Consider the following 21,694-nt stretch of genomic DNA (forward strand, 5'->3'; position numbering starts at 1 on the left):
CAGGGGTTGGTGAGGTGTAAATTTCAACAATTAAAATTGTGGGTCATTACAGGATCCAAAAGTGTGCGTGTGTGTTTGAACTGATAATCCCTGGCACATCTTAACCTTTGGTTCTCCACTGACATATTTGTGCATAAAGCCTTCTGCCCTCTACAAAATGATCTTCATTATTGCTGGCCTTACAAGTTTTTCTCTGACCTTCACTGCAGACCTGTCTTCATTTCCTCTGATGCGGGACGAATATTTTTAGGGACAGCACTGAACATTCTCATTAATTAAGGGAAGTTTACATTTCTCTGCCCTTCACACTAACACAAAGGGTTTCTTCAACACTTCTCAAATTGCCTCCATATGAAATATGGATAATGACAAGTCACTCTGTGTCACATCAGGCCAGTCCAATCATAGCCTATTTTCCGTGGCGGATTAATGCGAACCTCGCTCCTGTAGGCAGCATCTGTTGGACGAGTGTCACTCCAGATGTTCGAGGGTAGCAAGACACATCCACGTCTCCTGAGAATGATTCCTTATATGAGCTGTGACATCAACACTTGCTTTAATGTAATATCAGCTCCCAGTGTAAGTAGGACACACTGTCCCATAACAGCAACAACAATGAGCCTACTATAAATAGCCTACCCTCCTAGCCTGAGGGAAGATCTCTCACAAAGGCAGGAGTGAGCAAACACAACAGAGATCACTCAGGCATCAGGAAGCAACCATTCTGGACTTGATTTATGTTTTAATCAGAGACAATAATCATCAAAAATGACCATGAAATTCTTTTGATACTCACATTCGAGCTATTAAGTGTGTTCTTAATGAATTAATATGCAGACATCTATCATTCAATTTCAGCTAATTATGCTTGTCAACATGGTAGTTTCTGTTGTCAGAGGCTTTATTTATTTATTGATAAATGTGCTGTGGGATTGTTCGGCTCTCCGCCGGCTCTCATACCATCTTTTAAAAGTATCATCTGCTCATCCGTTCAGTTCAGTTAAGACGGAGTGATAAACACCTTTAAGGCTTCTCATCAATAATAGAAGCACAGAGGATTTGTTATCGCTCCCAGGGAGGAACCATCACCTCTATCCTCCTGCTGCTCAGTGGAGAGACGGGGAAAGAGTCAGAGCGAGAGAGAAAAAATACTTGTGGGAATCGAGCCATGTGTAGTGTGAGTGAGTCTGCCTATCTGCTGCTGTAGAGGGAAATAGGAGAAGTGCTTAACACCCAGAGGTTCTCTGGAATTCCACACCCAGCTTGTAGGATTGTGAAACAAATACTATTTAGACGAGATTACATGTGTGGATGTTGGGTTGTCCTGGGAACTGCTTTGTTGAGCATTGGCTTTAATTGTGAGAATGGTTGTAGCTGAAATTGCTGCTAATGGTGTTGGTAGAAAAGCTCTGAGATATGAACAGTCAGACCATTTTTAGAGCTGGTCTGTATGTGTGTGCTGGTGTACAACCTCTGCCTCTGCAGAGGAGTCTGTAACAAAGTTTATATACTTACACCATCAAGATCAATGTAAGCATCTCCAAAGAACATGATAATGACTTCCTCTGTGTGGAAGGAGATTACGCCCACCAGGCATGGTCCAGGTTGAACCCATGCTTTTTGGTTTACAAGACCAACACCGAACCCCCTTTGGTCACCATGCCTCTGGTCTGAATGGGTTTTTCTTTTTGTCTTTATCTCTGTGAGTATACTCATGACAATCTATCCAATATATACCTATTTTTTAAAGCCAACCCATGCTGTTTTATTTATTTTTTGTTACTGGTAGTGCTTATACAGAGGAATGTTTAATCTTTTGATGAGCCTTTGTGCAGACTGCAGGGAGTCAGTTGATAAAATGCCACGATGGTCAGCAATAAGACAACAAAATACTGAGCAATACAGTTTTTTAAAGCACTAAAAAATATTGTAAGAGACAGAAAGTTCTTTTGTTTTGTTTATTGTGTGCTTTAAAGACACACAGAGAGCTTATTAGTGAGATACGTTAACTGTAAATGCTTCTAATGAAAATTCAACACAGTGTGTTAAATCACTTTAAAGGGTGCAGTGCACAAAAACAACAGCTCTCTGGTAGCCGTCTACACAGTGGTTACACAATTACAGAAGAAAAATCAACATAACATTGTGACTATCTATCTATCTATCTATCTATCTATCTATCTATCTATCTATCTATCTATCTATCTATCTATCTATCTATCTATCTATCTATCTATCTATCTATCTATCTATCTATCTATCTATCTATCTATCTATCTCAACCATATCAACCTAAGATAAAAGATTAATAAAAAATATAAACTAATGGGATTGCATGCTTCCCTCCCTTGCTTCATCATTGACTTTGTACTTTGTATATATCCTGCTCATCCAGGGCCGGGTTGCAGGGGGCCAACCTGGCAGTATGAACCCTCAGTTAGAAATATGAAAGAGCAGCATTAAAGGTGTTTGTGTGACACTCCAACTTGAACCCTAATGCCTTCCAAATAAACTACAACAACCGGAGAACTGCAACCTTAACTCAACCTTCACTTTCTTTTCTTAACTTGAAATGTAAAAAGAAAACATGGCTTCTGAAAAAAGAAAACATTGACTGTAACAGAGGAAGTTTGTGTGTAGAGGTGCCTTTGTAGCATCCAAAGGAGACCCTAGAGAAGTGGGAGTTAAAAGCAACCCAAATGAAAAACAACATCAAACACAAGCAAGTAGGAGAGTTGGCAGGTGCACAACTGCAACAAGGATAGCGAGAATGCTTCATACGCAGTATTATTGTTGAAACTCCTCCTCCTCCTACTCCTCCTGCTGTATATATGAACATATAATGTGCAGATAGCATTATTGGCCCATCTCCTTTCTTTTCATTCAGCTTTGTGGTGAGGCTTTTTGGACGAATGTTTTTCTGACATGCAGCCATGTCCTTCATCCTCATTATTTTCTCTTTTCCCTGTTCAAGTAGCATAACAATAATTAGTTGTCTCTTGTGAAAGGACGGTTATCGACTTAAGGATTTCACTTCTGAAGAAAAAAGCAGCTCTAAATCACTGTAACAAAAAGAGGCCTCTGTCAGTGGGAAGAGAGTCAAATCCTCTTGAAGGCACTTGGGCAGGCGTCCAGCTCTGCACAGGACCGTGGCTCCGGTCTGCTTAATTAGACTCCATCTCCCTCTGGAATATTTAGGCTGATGGTCCTACAGCTCGGCTCAGCTTCAGAACGCACAGCACAGACCTGCTCATCCAGTCAGGAGGACAGGCGGAGTGCTGTACAAATAAACATAATGGAGACCTGAAACCACTGTGCTGTCTATTTCTGTCTCTGTGTGGAGTCACAGTTTGTCTCCTCCACAGCGCAGTGAGGTGGGCCCATATTTCTCATAATGTCCTCAACAAGGAGGTGAAGACTAATGTGTAGCTGTAACATGAGTCTGTGTGCTGGGTTTATTTGTCTGTTAGCTATGATTCATTTAATTGTAATTCAGTGGCGGGGGCGGGAGATGATGCACCGCGTTTTATTTTTAACTGCAGAGTTTAAAACTCAGTCCATGTTTGTAGGGAGGCTTCCTGCTGATACACAGTGTCTTACAACTACTTTAAAGACGGACAGCAGCTGTAGATTTGAGGCCTAACCCAGCAGGACCACCACTGCATAATTACTTCAAACAAGTATGAATTTAAATTTAATGATGAAGACTTTTTTTTTAGTTGGTCTTTTGCATTTTAAGGTCCAGTTTGTCCTTTCAATTCAATGAACATTCAAACTTTAGAAGCCAGTCAGTGCTGCAGCTTCCTTCTTGTTTTCAGGCTGCAGGTCTTTTGTTTCCCTGAGCTGTCTGAAGAAGCTTCTTTGTGAGAGATGATTTTTTGACAGAGACGAAGTTGTGAGTCCCATGACAATAAAAGAGTTGGTTCTCTCAGATGGTAGTGCCTGACCTTTTCCAGGCTTCCGTTTGTTTCACATACAGTCACAAAAAGCATTCATCCCAGGGGGGAGCGTGAAAGTGGAGCATCAAGATCCTAAAAATATTTGTTATGCCCAGATGCTTTTTTTTATCTTATCCCAGCACAGGAGGAGTCAGATCCCACAGCAAATCACGTCAACATGTCTGTCACAAGAATATGTGTTTTGCTCCTGTAGCGTGACATAAAAATAAAAGTTTTAACAATATTTTAACAGAACTTGAAAGCACCGTACACACAGCTTAGTACCAGAAATATGTAATTCAGTCATATTCAGTCATATATATGTTTATATATGTATGTTTATATATATATGTTTTTCTGACAGATGTACAGTGTAAAGGATTGATCTGATTCACGCTGGTTCATGACAGTCAGAGTTTGTTCAGTTTGCTATTGTTGGTGCACTGAATGATTGTTAAATAATAACAGACGCCATCTTTCACAATTATCCCTTTTTCTCATTTATCAAGGAAAAAGTTCAGCCATTTCTCAGCCTTAGTTATTCGTCTGTCTTCCTCTGGGCTCGCTGCCAACTGAGTGACTGCGGCTGCAGCTGTCAGAGGATTTAGTTTTTTTGCAAGTCAAAATATTGTTTGTTCTGAAGAGAAAACCTTCAACTGAAAAGCCAAAAGATAAATATATCAGCCAAATGTGAACAGATATAGAATCAGCATCGTGCATCAAATGCCTTCATTTCTATGTCAGCCATGATATCTGGGTGTGTAGAGGCATGTGACATTTCACGCTACGCTGCTGTTTATTTAAACACGCACGTGCAGTTAAACTTTTATCTTGGGTTTTTGTGCACCCACACACGAGCCTCTGTGTAGCGGCAGTAAAACTCCATTTATTTGCTAATTAATGTTTGAGTCATCAACAGCGTGTCTACGGTAAAATCATAAACACATCTTTTGGCCCTCAGACTTTATATAGAAGTGTGAAATCTTGTGCTTTTTCCTTGAGTGTGTGAGAAATAAGAGTTGTAGCCAGTCACTCCAGGCAGCGCAGCTTCATTGAGTGATTGCTGCACTTGGACCATCGCAGCTCCATCTAAAAAGGATGCCTAAAAATGCAAGTTGAAGTGCAAAGAAGAGAAAAGTCTTCATGTAGTGGTGGGGTGAGGTGGAGGTGAAAAAATACTGCACACAAGGAAGGAAATTGCACAGAGCTATGAGCATGCAGCATCAAGGATGTCCCCCTTTTCCCAGAGACAAGTGTGGATGGAATGTGAGATTGCATGCAGATACAGGACAGATACTGTGTGCCTGCATAGACATGTAAGAGGCACTAAAAATACACCACACAGATGCTTGTCCTTGATTCAGAGTGCTTTAAAAAATCTGTATGTGAGTCCTTTATAAAATCTCCCAGTGCGGTATCACTATCGCTCTGGACATTTAACATTTAGATGATTTCAGAGGCTGAGTATGCTTATCAAAACTGTGGAGGAGTGTAGAAAGTGAACAGACAGAAAAAAAACAACTATCCACCCCCACAGTATCCTTTTGAAGCTTTGTATGGTGGTGAATCAGAATCCTGGGAGATATGGAGAGAAAGAGAGGTTTGACTGGTGAAAAAGTTTAAAGAAATCAGCAAGATCAGCTCTGTGTGTGTGTGTCGGTCGGCTCAGACAGGTGCTGTACAACATTTTAGGTTTAATTAAGTCTAGTGTGTGACTGAGACAGGCAGAGCAGGGAGAGGCAGGCAGCTGCAGAAAAGAGAGAGAGGGAGGTTTGCCAGAGCCTTGACCTTATTTTATATGTTGAAGTTAATGGAAAGGAACAAGCACTGTCATCACAGTTTCTCCCCACTGTCTGTGTGTGTCTCATAAAAACACACACACACACATGTGCGGGTGTGCTCACACGCGCCCTCCTGCCCTTGCAAATGTCACTCTAAAATGTCTGATTTTTCCCCCTGTTCTTTTTATTCTGAAATCGAAGGTCTTTGTCATCTCTGAATGGCAGCATGCTAAGTGTTCTCAGTAATGCGAGATGTGAATGTGACTCACTCTGTGTCTCTTCTCCTGCAAACTGTAGGTGGTGACGTCAGGGAAAAACAGCAGAGGATACCACTACATCCTGGCCAACCTGGTGAGACGTTAAACAGTTCAACGCAACACAGTAAAAAGTTCAAGACAGCAGTGCACTGTGTGATGCAATGTAACACAAAGGCATGCAACACTCTCAGTAGATATGGTATAATATCAGCAGCATACCTCTCCTAATATAATAGACTTACAATTGCGTGTAGCAATTATACTGAAGTGAAAAGCTAAAGCCGCTTTTTTTCGTTTTCTGCTAATGATTCCTCTCTCCACTTTGCTGTCTGTAACTTGTGCTCTTTGCTCCCAGGGTTTTTCCAACATGAGCTTGGACAGGGTGTTTTCTGGTGGAGCCAACATCACAGGCTTCCAGATCATCAGCCCAGACAGCCCCATCGTCCAGCAGTTCCTCCAGCGCTGGGAGCGCCTGGATGAAAGAGAATTTCCAGAAGCCAAAAACACTCCACTGAAGGTCAGTGAGGCATGGCTGCTTATGCTGCAGTTGCATATTATCTAGCATCTTCAAAGCCCCCCCCCCGATCATTACCCGTCAGTGCCACTTTCTTTTCCAACTTCTAACTTGTGTAAAACAAGAGAAATATGTCAGAAATGTTGTTAGACGGCCTTTGTATGTGAACAATGTATATATCAATCATTATGCAGGGCTTTTTTTTGCTTAACATGCTGATACCTAGCTGTGCTCTCTGGGGAGTTCTGTGGAAATAATAACCTTGCTGCGGTGACGGTGCAGTGCTGTGTTTTCCCTGATGTCACTGCTGTGCGTCACTGGGGTTTCCTGTGGCCTTTTTCTCAGTACACATCAGCACTGACCCACGATGCCATCCTGGTGATCGCAGAGGCCTTCCGATATCTTCGGCGGCAGCGAGTGGACGTGTCTCGCAGGGGGAGTGCGGGAGACTGCCTTGCCAACCCTGCCGTGCCCTGGAGCCAAGGCATCGACATAGAGAGAGCCCTCAAGATGGTAGGACCAGGGGGCTGTGCCATCTTATTGTTTGTTTAGTTTGAACCAGTTCTGTTATGTTAACATACAGCACAAATGTGCCCACAGCATCTTAGGAACAGATGGTATCATTCTTTTCTTTATGTGCCTGGCAGGTCCAAGTACAAGGTATGACAGGAAACATCCAGTTTGACACATTTGGTCGACGATCTAATTACACAATCGATGTGTACGAGATGAAGACCGCAGGCCCCAGGAAGGTAAGTGAGCAAAATGCTGTGGAAACACCTATCATAATTTAGTCTTTGTTTAATTAAAACACTCACCATACCACATGGATATCACCATGGTTTCTTTTCTAATGCAGACAATTTTGAAGCTGGGTTTTTCTTTCTCTTGGCATGCTGGCAGCACACGAGTTAGGGTTGATTCTGATTTGAACAGAAGCTGCCAGCAGCCCAGATTTGCCAAAATCTAACCCAAATCATGTGAGCTCCTGTTCCCTCTGAGATTCTGATCTGGATAGTATCCACAGAGAATCTGCCGAGCCTTGCAGAAGGAAACTGGACCAATCTATGAAATGTTTAGATGATGAGATACTGAGAAGCAAATTAAAGATTAACTCAGTGTTTCTGGGAGAGCCGCCGTGTGTTTATAAAATCTGACTTTAAAACTACAGAGCAGCTTTTAATGTTACAGCACAGAAGCTGTCACTTTAAATGTTCTCACATGTTCCTTTTTTGGAAGAAAAAAGGAAAATCAACACTCTTGAAAGTACAGATTTGATGTCCTATTGTGTTTAAAGCCTCTGAGCTGGAGCACACATTAGCATTCAGCCACAATGTGCCCATTGTGCCTACGAGCATGGACACATGTCTCTTTTGCTTCTTGGATTGTTAGGACTAGCAAATAAAACATCTACTGGGAGGAGGTGCACTGGCTTGGAATAGCCGTTTAGCCAGTTAACTTGTCATGTAGTCACACTGTTCATACTCATAGATTATACCCTCTACTTTAGCCTCTATAGTGACTGAACTGTAGTGATTCCCTTGAGGAAACCAAAAATTATGTTGATTATGGAAAAGGCGTATAACACAAAGAACACGATTCCCACAGTCAAACACGGTGGTGGCAGTATAATGCTGTTTGCTGTTTGGATGCTTCAGTGCATCTGGAACTGTGAATGTTGTCAGGGTGGAAGTAATCCTGAAAAAAAAGATGCAGATTATCTTAGAAAACTTAAAACAGTTGGCAGCAAAACTCTTGTTTTGTTTCCTAATCCAACATGACATCATCCCAAAGTAACGTCCCAAACCTCTCTTCTTCTTAAGAACCACTTCCAGGCGATTGAAGAGAACGTTATTGACTGATCTGCACAAAGCCCTGACTTAAATCTGATTGAAACTCTGTTGAGTGTAGTAAAGACCAGGGTCCATGCCTAAAAGCATCAAATCTGGATGAGCTTGAGAGAAGAATGGGCTAGGATTCCTCAGCAGACCTCAAAATCTGTTGAAGGTGCAGTGAGTGACTCTGGGCTGTTAAATTTTGGTTAGATAAAATAATGTAAAATAATAAAATGTTTGTAAATGTGTTGGTAAATATTTTTATATATTATATATATATTTAAAGGGTTAATCATTTTGTGTTTTACTGTAAAACTACTGCAATACATGAAAAAAAACATCTCGAATTGAATTAACTTTTAACATTTCAGCCGGACTTTACATACTCGGGTGTTAATGTGCTGTGACCACTGCGCTGCTGTAATTGGGATTGTATTATTGGGCATGCCAAAGGCAAAAACAATACTGCCTGACTGCACACACACTTGCACGCAACACCCCTGATGCCAGTGCTGTGGCTGCACTACAGTAGCTCTATGACCCTGAAGCACCCCACAAAATGCTGGCACCAAAATGGAGTGGCCCCATAATGTCCACATAGCTCAGCTCACAGGACAACTTACATCAGAGCAGGCCTCACGTCCTCTCTCAGTGTGAGACAATCTGCAGTGACAACAGAGTGAGTACTGAGTGTTACAGTAATCATCTGAGAGTGAGCAGACACAGGCCGGTTTTTTTCTGTTTTTGTGTTACACCATGTCTTTTGTGTAGTATTAATAGAAGAGCACTGTTAGACTATGAGATTTGTCTTCCTGGTATTCATTGTATCAGTCTCCTGGTGCTCGATTGGTCCTACTTTCTTGTTATGTAAGCCGAGCCAGGAATAGATTACTCCTACTCTGCTGAAGTGTAGCCCAGGTGAAGTGAGAAGCACCACTACAGGCTTTTTATTAAATCATGCACCAGGCAAAACCAACACTGTCTTCAGATAGAGCCATACAAATCACTAGGAAACTCTACTGTAAGTCTGTCTTTCTGCTTCCTGTAATAACTGCAAACCTTTGTGTCGTTTTCAGATCGGCTACTGGAATGAGTACGAAAAATTTGTATATATAATGGATCAGCAGGTCGCCAACGAGTCCTCTTCTGTGGAAAACCGAACAATTGTGGTCACTACTATTATGGTACACTCTGAAGCAGGTTCTAAGTGTTTCACATTAAGATTTCTGCCACTCAAGGTCAAGGTGTCCATTGTTGCAATCTGTCCTGGGAGGGTAGAATTATTTTGTTTTCAGTTGCTTTCCATCCACTCACTACATGTTGAAACAGTCGATTCACAACGAGTGTTTCAACTGTATCCGTGTGGGTGCCAAAGCATTTTGGTTTATTTATATGACAGTGGGCTGTTGTAGTAGTGACATCACAATAACGGCTTTGGTAAAGATAACTATAGACATAAAAACCATCGTATTTACATTCAGTGCATACGTAAGTAAAAATGTTTCCGTCTCATTAAGTAATCTGTCAGTGACGCTGATTCTCACGAGAGAAATGAAATGATCTGCACACAAGAAGGACATAAACATCCAACGGCTGCAGCCGTCGGCTGTTTATCCACTTTATCCAAATTTATTTCAAGTGACCTCAGAGCTTGGATTATGATCAGGGTTAGTGTAGTCAGACTAGCTACAGCAGCAGGTTAGCAGTCATCGGCCATTTTTAAATGTACGATAAGGTGCGCCTTATCTTACATTTAAAACCATGGCTCCTTGTTCCTTCTGACTTTGCCTATTATGTTTGCATCTTAGGCAAATTCAGAATGTAATAGTCACACATTCTCATTTCAATGTCTGGAAACTCATGATTGTCATACTGGAAGCACAACAACATTAAGAGTGAGGGGAAGGAAGCAGCAGCGTAGTGCCATTGCTTTATTGTCTATGTGCCAGGCATGCTTTTGATTTGAATAAAACTGTTGTTATTTAGACACACCACAGTCATTTCATTAACTTCATGTTGCTTTTATTACTTTCCATTAATAAAATATCATATCTGATGAAAGGCCACCCTTTTATCACGGGGTGTGATTCTTTCATTTTGTCTTAACATAACATTGTTCATGACTACAGAGTGGAAGAGGGCTCAAACAATGAAGGTGCAAACCTGCTGGATCTCCTCTGAAGAATCCCCAAGAAATGAAGAAACATGTTGTGTTGTTAACTGAAATAACCTCTGAGAAACATGTACATGCCATATACCGAGCAATATGCAATTTCTGAACATCCAGAGGGTGACATTAGTTCACCTTTTTAATGGCAAACATGTTTTACATTTCAGAGGATTTCTATGATGTTTTATTGGAATTGAAGGCACAGAGGTGATTAGTGTATCTGCACGATCAAGGCGACAAGCAGATTATTTTGTTGCAATGATGAAAATTGAGTCAGTGTAAAGTTTTATTAGTTAAAAAGTCATAATTAATATGTGCTAGATGAATGTATGACTCTCAGTGTTTCTGATGTCTGTAATCTCTCTGCTGTCACTGATGTTTACTTTATGAACTGGAAGAGTGCTTCATTCAGCTTGTCTTGTCCCCTGTGCCACGCTGATGCAAAGCACATGTAACCCCTGTCCTCCCACCTATTGTCCATTTCCACAGACATAGATTTTGGACCAGGTTTGTATGAGGCACCCTGGATATCCTGCTTTGCCTCCCTTATATGTGTTAGATGCTTTGCTTATCCTGTTGGCACAGTCAGCTCCATTTTGTTTGTCTGGACCCCCCCCCCCCTTCTGAAGTAATGTCCTGTCTTTAACCTGTCTGTCTGTCTTTTCATGTTACCCACATCTGTTTTGTTTGCCATTCCTGCATGTGTGCATGCAACCGGTTGAAGGCCTTGTGTAACCCCCACAAGGTCTGGCCAAATGTGTGTGTGTGCAATTTCTCTTTTATAAACTTGAAATTATGTCTGATTAACAGGAAGCTCCATATGTGATGTACAAGAAAAACTATATGCAGATGGATGGGAATGACAGATATGAAGGCTACTGTGTCGATTTAGCTGCTGAAATTGCAAAACATGTGGGGATAAAGTATAAGCTGTCAGTAGTGCCAGATGGGAAATACGGAGCCAGAGATCCAGAGACCAAGACATGGAATGGGATGGTGGGTGAACTGGTTTATGGGGTAAGTGTTAGTCCATCCTTGTAGCTCTTATAAGGGGAGTGGGTTACTTAACCATGAAGAGAGGTTTAATAAAACTCACTCAGGCCATACGCAAATGATCCATCATTATATCTAATCTGATTCTATGGTTCTGAGCAGTGATACACTCAGAGATGCATTTATTGTTGAAGGTGAATTGTGAGTGAGTTTTGGAAAGCCCCTCTTCCACTGTACATTCAGCCTGACTGCTTTGATCATGCGCTGAGGATCACTCACACTTAAACTGGCTGCTACATGATCATTTTCATTTTTTATGAGGCCTCAACTAATGAATAAATAATGTTAAAAATCCCACATGGCTGACTGGAATGTAAAAAGCGCAGTGTATCAGTGCAGAATTTCCTGGACAGTCCTACACCTGTAGTTATGACTCCACTGTTAACAGAGATGACCCCATAGAGTCAATGATATGGCCATAGCAATGCCTCTGTGACATGCTCAGGTACAAATGAACTCATACAACAATAAATAATCACTTAGACCGAGCTAACTTTCCCTCTGTTACCTACAGTATTTCCATATTTGTTCAAATCCAGTCGCTGCAAGCATTTGTCACTGCATTCTTATACTAACTGATAAGCCTGTGAGGCATTGCAGAGGATGTTATAGAGGTGAACTTAACAGGCTGATTCACATTTCATGAACTGCTTACATAAGCGCCTCCACCTCTGTCTTCCTGCTTGATTCATGGAGGAGATTTGGATGGAGACAAAGACATTAACCAACACAAATGCTGAGTGACTCATTTTCAAATGGCAGATTCCGTCACACTGCCTTTATCGCAGGTCTTCTATTCAGTATATACTAAGCCGCAGCATTTCAACATCTCAGCCTGTCCAATCTGTTTACTCTATGAACACACTGTAAAGCTAGGTTAGTTTGGATTGCAGTTTATCAATATTTCCTTTATTAAATCAATATTTAATGCTTTGGTTGGTTATTTATGGTTTCTTCTGTCAGACTAACTCCCAGTGTGCCTGTTCCCATTCTTACAGAGAGCTGACATAGCTGTGGCTCCGCTAACTATAACGTTGGTGCGGGAAGAAGTGATAGACTTCTCTAAACCCTTCATGAGCTTGGGAATCTCCATTATGATTAAGAAGCCTCAAAAGTCCAAGCCTGGGGTGTTTTCCTTCCTGGACCCACTGGCCTATGAGATTTGGATGTGTATAGTTTTCGCCTATATCGGCGTGAGTGTGGTGCTCTTCCTGGTGAGCCGTTTCAGCCCTTATGAGTGGCATCTGGATGAGAACGATGAGGCCAAAGACCCTCAGAGCCCCCCTGACCCGCCCAACGACTTTGGGATTTTTAATAGCCTGTGGTTCTCCCTGGGTGCCTTCATGCAGCAAGGATGCGATATCTCACCAAGGTTGGTTATTGTGTTCATTATCCACCACCTCTCAGATGTCCCTGTCATCTCTCTGCATTTTATAGTCCCATACATGCATTTCCATCCTGCAATGGTGCATATAGGTTATTTTGAGCCTTGCTTCTTCTCCTGTCCACCTAAGATGCTCCACTTCAGTGCACTTCCCCTCCCTCAGCCTGTACTGTCCCTCCATTTGTTTTGAAGCTGCATGCTGCCAGTGATGCTCTGCATCCACAAAATAACTTATATCCACCATGCTGAGGGCTGTAAAATGCACAGGGCTCATTACATTTCATTCAAAGAAGCGGCTTGTGTTCCTCATGACTTTTGGAGGGCTACTGTGTTTTTGCTGCATGTCCCATTTTACGGTCATCAACTTGGCGCATATAGTGTTTTTTGTGCATAAGGAAACCATCAGCATCATAACTTCACTATGCATTTTTCCAATACGACAGTCATCCAGTTAACCCCTCAATTCATCCATCCATCCATCCACCTGCCTCTTAACTCGTCACTGTTGTGGTGTCACTGACTTCTGCTTGGAAAGTTCTTGCTGCTGATATTCTTTCTTCACCTCTGGAAGATTGTGAAAAACTGGTTGAAGATCAAATAAGTTCAAGAAGAAGGTTTCTCACATCTGTCTGATATCAAGTGGAGTTAATAAAATTGTGTGGGGTTTTATAAATTAATAGTACATTTAAATTTATTTTCTTTTATTGGGAAAAGATCTTTAGTTTTTGTCAATACAATCAATTACTGAAATCTGTTAAAAGAGCATTTTCTCATTTTATCAAGAATCAAACCGGAATACCAATATCAACACATTGTTGCAGCTTTACCCTTTGTGTGACCATCAGATGATCCTGTTTGAAGAAACATTGCAAGTTAAGCACCAGATTCCATTCTCTCAGTGTCCAGGACCTGTCTCCTGCAATGGGAAGCAATGCTAATGTGTACACTTGTTTGGCCTTCTCATTTTTCATTCTGCTGAAATCGTCTTCTTGTCTGGAGCGTGTTGTGTGGGTGATAATGGTCGCTTGCCAAGAGCATCTCACAATGTTGTGTTTACCCATTTCTTGACTTCAGCAGGAAGAGCGCTGCTTCTTCTTCCTGTCTTATAAGGCTGAAATCAGACAAAAAAAAAACATTAATTCACTCTCCAACCAGATGTTATAAAGAAGTATCACATAAACAACAAATGTTACAGATTAGATGTCCTCTCAGCAGGTCAATAACAAACAGATGCATCTATAAATGTGTGTATTGAGCTGTGAAAAAAATGTATTAGGAGAAACGCAGAGCAGTACATCTGCAATGCAGGAATTCAGCACATATGAAATGGATACACGTGAGTTCATCCACTATAGCACAGTGTGTGTTAGAGTGTGTGTGTGTCATTGTGGAATTTTATGGCGGCACCAGAGAGAATAGTCGAATAAAAAAAAATGAACCCAGGGTTTAACTGCGAAGAGCACATTTGAAGTCGGAGCCTTTACGCTTATGTGAAAACTGTGAAAAATTGGTTAAGGACCAGCGAGCAGGATGGGAGTATCTGAGTGTGATGGAGCAGTTTGGCTCATCACATTTTGACTGAGATAACAGACAGAGTCTTGTAGTGCCTTTACTTTACTCTGTCCTCTTATTGTGGCAGGAGGGCTTTACAACAGTGAGAGCAGCTTTTGCAGATTGCAGCTGCTTGGTAGACTTGCTTTATTTCAACAAAATACATGAAATATACACAGTGACACTGACAGTGGACAGAGTCTTGTGCTGCTGTGTCCTCACCTGGAGTAGTTCCAAAACTAAATGTGGACACAGCTCTGCTGACTTAATGAGGCGCATTATTGCTTTCAGAGAATTACTCAGCTGTATAGGCGGCTATAATGAGTTAATGATACCTCTATATAATTAAGTTATGTTTTAAGTATGTGTTCACATAGATCACATCAGACATGCGGATCGTTTTCATCATTTAATGGATCAACTGGACAGTTTATCCAAAAGTGTAAAATTCCCTTCCTAAGTCAGAAGCTGCTCTCATGTCTTTATGTCTGCTTTCCCTCCTCCTCCTCCCAGGTCTCTGTCCGGCCGTATAGTCGGAGGGGTGTGGTGGTTCTTCACCCTCATCATCATCTCTTCTTACACGGCTAACCTGGCTGCCTTCCTCACAGTGGAGAGGATGGTTTCACCGATTGAGAGCGCGGAGGATCTGGCCAAGCAGACAGAAATTGCCTATGGGACGTTAGACTCAGGCTCCACTAAGGAGTTCTTTAGGGTAAGTGTCTCAACCAGCTGTCACCTGCTGTCACGGCAGTGTGTAACAAGACCTCCTCTAATGCTATGCGGGCCAAAAGCACAAAGCCGAATTAGTCTCTGGAGGTGGGTTTTGATTTATTACCTGCCAGGTAATAAATTGAAAGGATAATCAATAAGGCCTAGAACTCTATTATTTTCCTTGATACAGCACTTCCCCAATGTACTGAAACCAAATGTACTGCAACTACATTTGATTAATTCAGTACATCGTAAAACTGTGCAACACTGTGTTGTATAAAAAGTAATTAAGTACTTCTAAAGGGGTAAACAGCTAAAAGAAAGCGGTGCACAGTTTTGGCAAGTGAGTTAAAAGATGCTGTTTTAAGATGAACATCAGTCCTGCTGTGCCTGCAACAGGTCTGAGTTATGGTGAAAGAGGGGGCACCCGTTATCAGGCTGAACGCAAATCCACTCTGTCCAGAAAATTAACTCTGGATTTCTCCATTAAAATCATTTTTTTCCTCAGTTTTTTTGTCAGCTATGACATTGGGACAATTATGCACCCTCTTCCAACCATCTGTGGAGTCATAAACCAAACTTTGATTAGCCTCGCTGTGTCTCTGCGAATATGCAGATTCATTTCTGTCTTCATTACTCAAAAGGGCTGCCGAAGCAAGGGTGCAAATCAAAGTCACGCAGTGCAGCCTTAATAGTTAAGAAAAAAACAGGATTATTGTGTAAGACTGTGTGTGTGTTAACATTGTGAAACTGGCTGTAGTCCTGTCTCTGGCTCAGCCGTTTATAAAGACTGAAGTGACAGCTCAGTCTGATTTTTGGGTTCTTCTGTCTGTGTGTTCGAAACTTAAGGAAAAAAACTTTGAAGGAGAAGCAGAAGATGCCATTATAATTCCAATTTGCTGGCCTCCGTCACAAAAGTGCAATCTCACAGAAGATTCCCTGTTCCTTGGAAATGGAAATGTCATTCACATCCAAGGTCCGGCTCTGAGCTGTTTCTATTTTTGGACCAAGTCTTTCTCTTGGTGTGATTGTTTGAGACGTTTGATAAATCCAAACTGCACTCTCCTTTAAACTTGGTGGTTTGTGTTGGTTTCAGATTCTGCATGGGTCTGTAGGGAGTTAGGGAAATCACATAGTCCCCTTTGAGATTTATAAACATTATAACATTAATATTACAGCATGTTTCTGTCTTCTAGGTCTGCTTATCTGCTGCTGGCAGGAGAGAGCTTTCTTGTTAGAGTCAGACTATGCATAATTAAATTAAAGCGTGCATGCATAAAACACAGCGAAGACAAAGGAGACAATGTTTAACTGTGAGAGGGACTGATTTTGCAGGGATGTGACTGAGTGTAATGTTTCTGTTACCCAACCAATTTATGAAGGCGTTCAAGCAGAATGGCATGGTCTGCTGTGCCAAACTGTACCGAGCTTTAAAAGCTGAAATGGAGCAACTGCTATGATCAGTGCTGAAGAGGTCGGTGTAAGTTGCCGCCTGCTGCACTTTACAGCATTACATGAATTTATTTAGGACAGTTTAGATGAGGGTTTATATATTGCAAAAAGCCTACAAGCATGTTTGGAAATCATACCAGCTGTCACAAAGATCTTTTCAAAACTGCAAAAATAATTTCAGGCAGCAAGTCCCTCATTCTGCCATAAATCAAACTAGACTTCTGGGAGAAGCTCTGTTTATTATGACTGGAGGGATAGAGAACAGATGTCATATTATTCAAGAAGCTCTAACAAAGTTTGCTGGAGTTTAGTTTAAATATCCATATTTACATTCAAGATAGAAGAACTAAAAACTGTTCACCATTTGTCTCAAGAGGCTGATGTACAAAAGATAATGAACGAGAGAAAAGATCAAATTAGAGGCGATTGGCTGATGTAACATCTCCATTTAAATGCATGTGTTTTTTTTTCATCCACCAAATACATTGGATATTTTAGAGGCTTCCTGATTAATCATCACATTAAAAGAAGCTCCATAAACAGCACTTCCACTCTGTAGATGCTGTAATCCATGATGCATTTGGCAGGATGTGATTTATCAGAGGTGCTCCTGAGGAGATAATTGACAGGCGTGTAGTGACTTCATCTGGAGTGATAAATGCCGGGCCTTTCTCCTACAAACTGGAAATGTCAGTGCAGTGGAGCATTTCTGAACAGCAGCTATTGAAATCTGGTGATTAAAAGCTAATGATTAATAGGAGCTGTAGATGGCTTTTACAGTGGTTATCAAAGAGGATGTATCATACTGCCTCCTTAGGGCACATAACATATGATGATAGCATCATAACATGATGATAGTTAACATGGCAGTTTTTTACCACTTTTTTGGGTGTTTAGAACAGATTTAAAGCACACTTTGTCTTCAAGCCACAGGGCTCTGTGAAGCCATGGAGAAGCAGTTTGAACCCTTTTGGATTACATACATATATTTGTACAGTAAACATAGAATTATAGCTGAAAGCAGATGCCATGCTAAGCTAGTCAAGTTTAATACAAACTGGCAAAAACAAAGTATTCCTTTAAAAGAAATCTGACATCTAATCATCCTAATCTGCATTCTTATATACTGTATATAGTGGTATAATATTCTGTGATGATATCCTTTTACTCAACCTGCAAAAACATCAAAAAACTTATATGACATGGATGCATTTGGCTGTGTATCAAAGAAAGGTTGCTAAAAAGAAACACAGGGAGCATAAGTGATAATTAAAGGGAGCTGGGAATGATTTTAATAATGGAGGTGCTGCTTAATGAGCCATGCCCTTGTTTAGTTTCTGTATAAATTTGTTTCCACTGATCATAAACATACAGTAAATCAGCAATGATTACATACTTACCCATGCACATAACTGACTGTTACATGCCGATAAATATAAAGACACTAGAGCGAGCGTGCCGGCTTTATTTGGCCTGTTGTGTCTGTTTTGTGATGACAGTGTGGCAGACACACACACACAGGGCCTGAATCACTGTCAGGCAGATCAACTATTAGCTGGAAGAGGAACCAGTCTGTTTCCACAACGGATGACAGTCAATAAACACATTTGTTCTTTTTTTCACTGGCCAGAGGACATGACCAGCTTGTCATATCCTCACTGTCGTGGTTCCACCAGTCATTAATTACGAATAATTATTTGTTATATAATTTGTCTTTGTTAAAGCTGCAGCTTCTGTAAGCGAGAAGAAATCTCTGTGGTTATATCGGTCTGACGGCATGAGGAGTTTCACAGATTTCAGCACGGATGACCAGCTGTAACCTGACAAGCATGCTGCTTCATATAACCCAGAAAAGAATCGCAGTTTTCACACTATGGTCAGGCCTGTCATTGACCATTATTGTCATGTTAGGAGTGTTTACATGAACAATCCACTGAACTGAAATCATGCATATGTCAGGAATGATTCACTTACTAGCCTGAGACCACAATCCATTACTTCTCTGGTGAATTATTTATGTCGCAGTACACAGCGCTGGGCTGACATACTTTGTCGGTTCACTCTGATGATTTACTTTCACCTACCAGATAGAAAACTGACTCACACAATTACTGAATATACACGCTGGATAAAACCAGCCACACTACCTCCAATCTTCCTTTATACATAATAAAATATACAACATACAATATAACAGTAGCATTATATGTTGTAGAAGTGTGTTGTTTTAGCCTTCCTCTGTACTTGATTGATTGAGCCAAAAAGTTTCAAGTCAAAGTTTGCCTCTCCCTCTCAATGCTAAGATCCTGCACAGAAGGTCACATTAGCCCAGTTTAATGCAGCCTCCCTATTTTTTCCCTTTATTGTAGACAGCTGTGTTCTCCCGCTCCCTGGTGACCAGCGATCAGCCTCTCGCAGGCCATTTTTAGCAGCGTGCTGAGTGTCAGAGCAGGGCTTTGCTGTGCATGTCTGTAGCTGCTCCAGCTGGCAGCTGACTGGGCCACAGAGGTGAAGCCGTCAGTCTCCGAGGAAGCAGGTCAAACGTGTTAAAGACAGTGACATTATAAAATGAGGCCTAGTCCCTGTCACACCGCAAGATACCACTAAGGATTTCAATTAGCTTTTAGCTTAAGATAATGAAACACCGACTGACTCATGAGTAATAATAGAAACAAAGACAAATAAATCCAACCTGTGATGGAAACTGACACTTTTCTGTCACATTAAAATGACAGCTCATCTCATGGCACACAACTCCTCTCCTGGGTGAAAGTCCTGTGTTTGGCCCAACATGAGCTCAATCCATGTGGACTGTTCCTTTTTAAACTACATGCTCTGACTCCTTAAAGCATCATGAAGTGATGAGCAACCTACAGAATGACCCGCCTCTATAGAGGTTGATGTACTTGCTATGTTAAGTGAAGGTTTGGTGAATGGATGCAGAGTCCCATTTTTGCATCTAAACACACATTAATTCTTCATTTAATGTGGTCCCAGGTTAAAAAACAAGACAGACAAAAACATGTAACATAATTATATTATATAACCTTGTGTACCACTAGGCTGGGAAGGCTGACGTAAATATGCACAAATAGATGTATTTAAATGCAAACAGCAGCTTGTTTCTATTTTAGTATCTTTGTTATATGAATGAAATGACTGATGCACTGTATGCTAACACATTTCATCATAGCACTCTTTAAAATATAAATTGCTACAGCAGCATGTCAGCTTTGTTTCAAGCTGCACTGTTTCACGAGTTAAGCATCTACGCTAGCACTGATGATTAAAAGAATTGATCATCTATGATGACTGTGACTCCTGCAGTGACCTGCTGGTTGGAGCACAAACAGAGAGGGTGGAGGAGGTCACTTCACTCTGTTAATATTGATACTAAACATGGCCCGCAGTTTACTTCTGCTGAGCTGCCAGCTTGTCAGTCTTCAGGCTGCTGGCACAAAGCCCACCACCTCTGCTGCGCTGTTTGCACTTAAAGGGCAAATCCACTCTAAATTACAAGAGGATCAAAACGGCTAAAATGTTGCACTTCTGGCCACACGACAATCTGGTGATGTCACAGGAGGTGTGTTAACGATTCAGAACACCTGCTGTGACATCCCTCCTCGGGGCTGAGAAGAGGAGCAGCAGCAGCTTTTTTTTTCTTCCTGTGATTCAGAGCTGTGTTGGTAGGAATTTGGGAAAATACACTTAATTGCGTTCTTGCTGAGGTAGTAACTCTCAGTAAGACAGCACCTGTGTGTTTTCCCATTGCATATCTGTCACTGCATATCTAACCTGTGTGTGTGTGTGTCTTCTCTCTCTTTTCCACCAATGCAGCGCTCCAAAATAGCAGTTTATGAGAAAATGTGGTCATACATGAAATCAGCTGAACCCTCAGTGTTTGCCAAGACAACACCAGACGGGGTTTCCCGGGTACGAAAGTCGAAGGGCAAGTTTGCCTTTCTTCTCGAGTCCACTATGAACGAGTACATAGAGCAGCGGAAGCCATGTGACACGATGAAAGTGGGCGGCAATCTCGACTCTAAGGGCTATGGTGTGGCAACTCCTAAAGGCTCTGCATTAGGGTGGGTGGGATAATATAACAATATCCTCCATGTTGTTATAGTATTCCACCTACCCTGATGTCTCCTTTTTGTTACTCTCTTCTTCCTCGCTCCTTAATTCTTCTTTTTTCTCACTGAGTGAACAGTATTATGACTTGAATCAGCACATTCAGCCATCTTTTGTTCTGTTTATCTGGTTTGTGTCTGTTATGTTCTTCTTTCTCTTAAGGTTATTGGTATATTAGTTATATTTATCCATTCAAATGTTGATGTTCTCTGTCACCTCGCTTCGTTTGTTTTGTCTCTTTTTTTTCTTCCCCCCCTTTCAAACTCTCCTCCCTCCTGGTTTCCGTGGTGCCCTTTTGCATTGCCTCTGATTGGACACTGAAATATTTCTTGAATTAATTTGCTAGTTAAAATGCTGGTCTGTCACGTGTGATGAATGTTAAGCTGCATGCTGGATGTTCTTATTTCTAATTCAGCAATGACAGAATGTCCCCATCCCGCACACTTCAGTTACAAGTAATGTAACCCTCCATGCCACCTCTCTAATATTTAACATTTTCTTTGCTGTAAAAATGCTTCTTACCCTCCCACATTAGTGAAATTCTTTACCAATTTGTCCTTCCCGTGCTCCCCTGATGAACCATTGATCTCTATCAGTATTTTTTTTACTAATATTCTATATTAGATTTCTCACGGACCTGTTCATTTTCTTACAAGTTATGTTTTATCGTTTCAAGAAATGCTGTTAACCTGGCAGTGTTAAAACTGAATGAGCAAGGCCTCTTGGACAAATTGAAAAACAAATGGTGGTACGACAAGGGAGAGTGCGGCAGCGGGGGAGGTGACTCTAAGGTCAGCCTCAATGTCACCAAAGTCGGGTATTCTAGAACAGAGTAATCGGCAAGGCTGTCGTCACTGACTGTAGTCTCTGGGGCCTAATCGCCTGTTAACAGATGTTTTTTAACCATTTATACTGTG

General features: G+C 41.3%; 1 protein-coding gene across 5 annotated transcripts in view; it reads left to right on the plus strand.

Annotated features, from left to right (window-relative positions):
* gria3a (glutamate receptor, ionotropic, AMPA 3a) overlaps positions 1 to 21,694 on the plus strand; it is a 56,552-nt gene that overhangs the window by 27,421 nt on the left and 7,437 nt on the right. For 2 of the 5 annotated variants that reach the window (XR_003671718.1, XM_028421331.1), the window contains exons 5-12: positions 6,017 to 6,070; positions 6,332 to 6,493; positions 6,836 to 7,003; positions 7,138 to 7,242; positions 9,402 to 9,509; positions 11,306 to 11,512; positions 12,547 to 12,920; positions 14,997 to 15,195. Coding sequence is in view for 3 of the 5 variants with exons in the window: in XM_028421331.1 (XP_028277132.1) it covers positions 6,017 to 6,070; positions 6,332 to 6,493; positions 6,836 to 7,003; positions 7,138 to 7,242; positions 9,402 to 9,509; positions 11,306 to 11,512; positions 12,547 to 12,920; positions 14,997 to 15,195 (1,377 nt within the window). In the remaining 2 variants the exon portion in view is untranslated. Of the gene's footprint in view, positions 1 to 6,016; positions 6,071 to 6,331; positions 6,494 to 6,835; positions 7,004 to 7,137; positions 7,243 to 9,401; positions 9,510 to 11,305; positions 11,513 to 12,546; positions 12,921 to 14,996; positions 15,196 to 20,483; positions 20,732 to 21,453; positions 21,569 to 21,694 lie in introns of all 5 variants that reach the window. The other 3 variants (XR_003671717.1, XM_028421329.1, XM_028421330.1) reach the window with 3 other exon arrangements.

This window comes from Parambassis ranga, chromosome 14 (assembly GCF_900634625.1).
Source record: "Parambassis ranga chromosome 14, fParRan2.1, whole genome shotgun sequence".
NCBI classification, from domain to species: domain Eukaryota; kingdom Metazoa; phylum Chordata; class Actinopteri; family Ambassidae; genus Parambassis; species Parambassis ranga.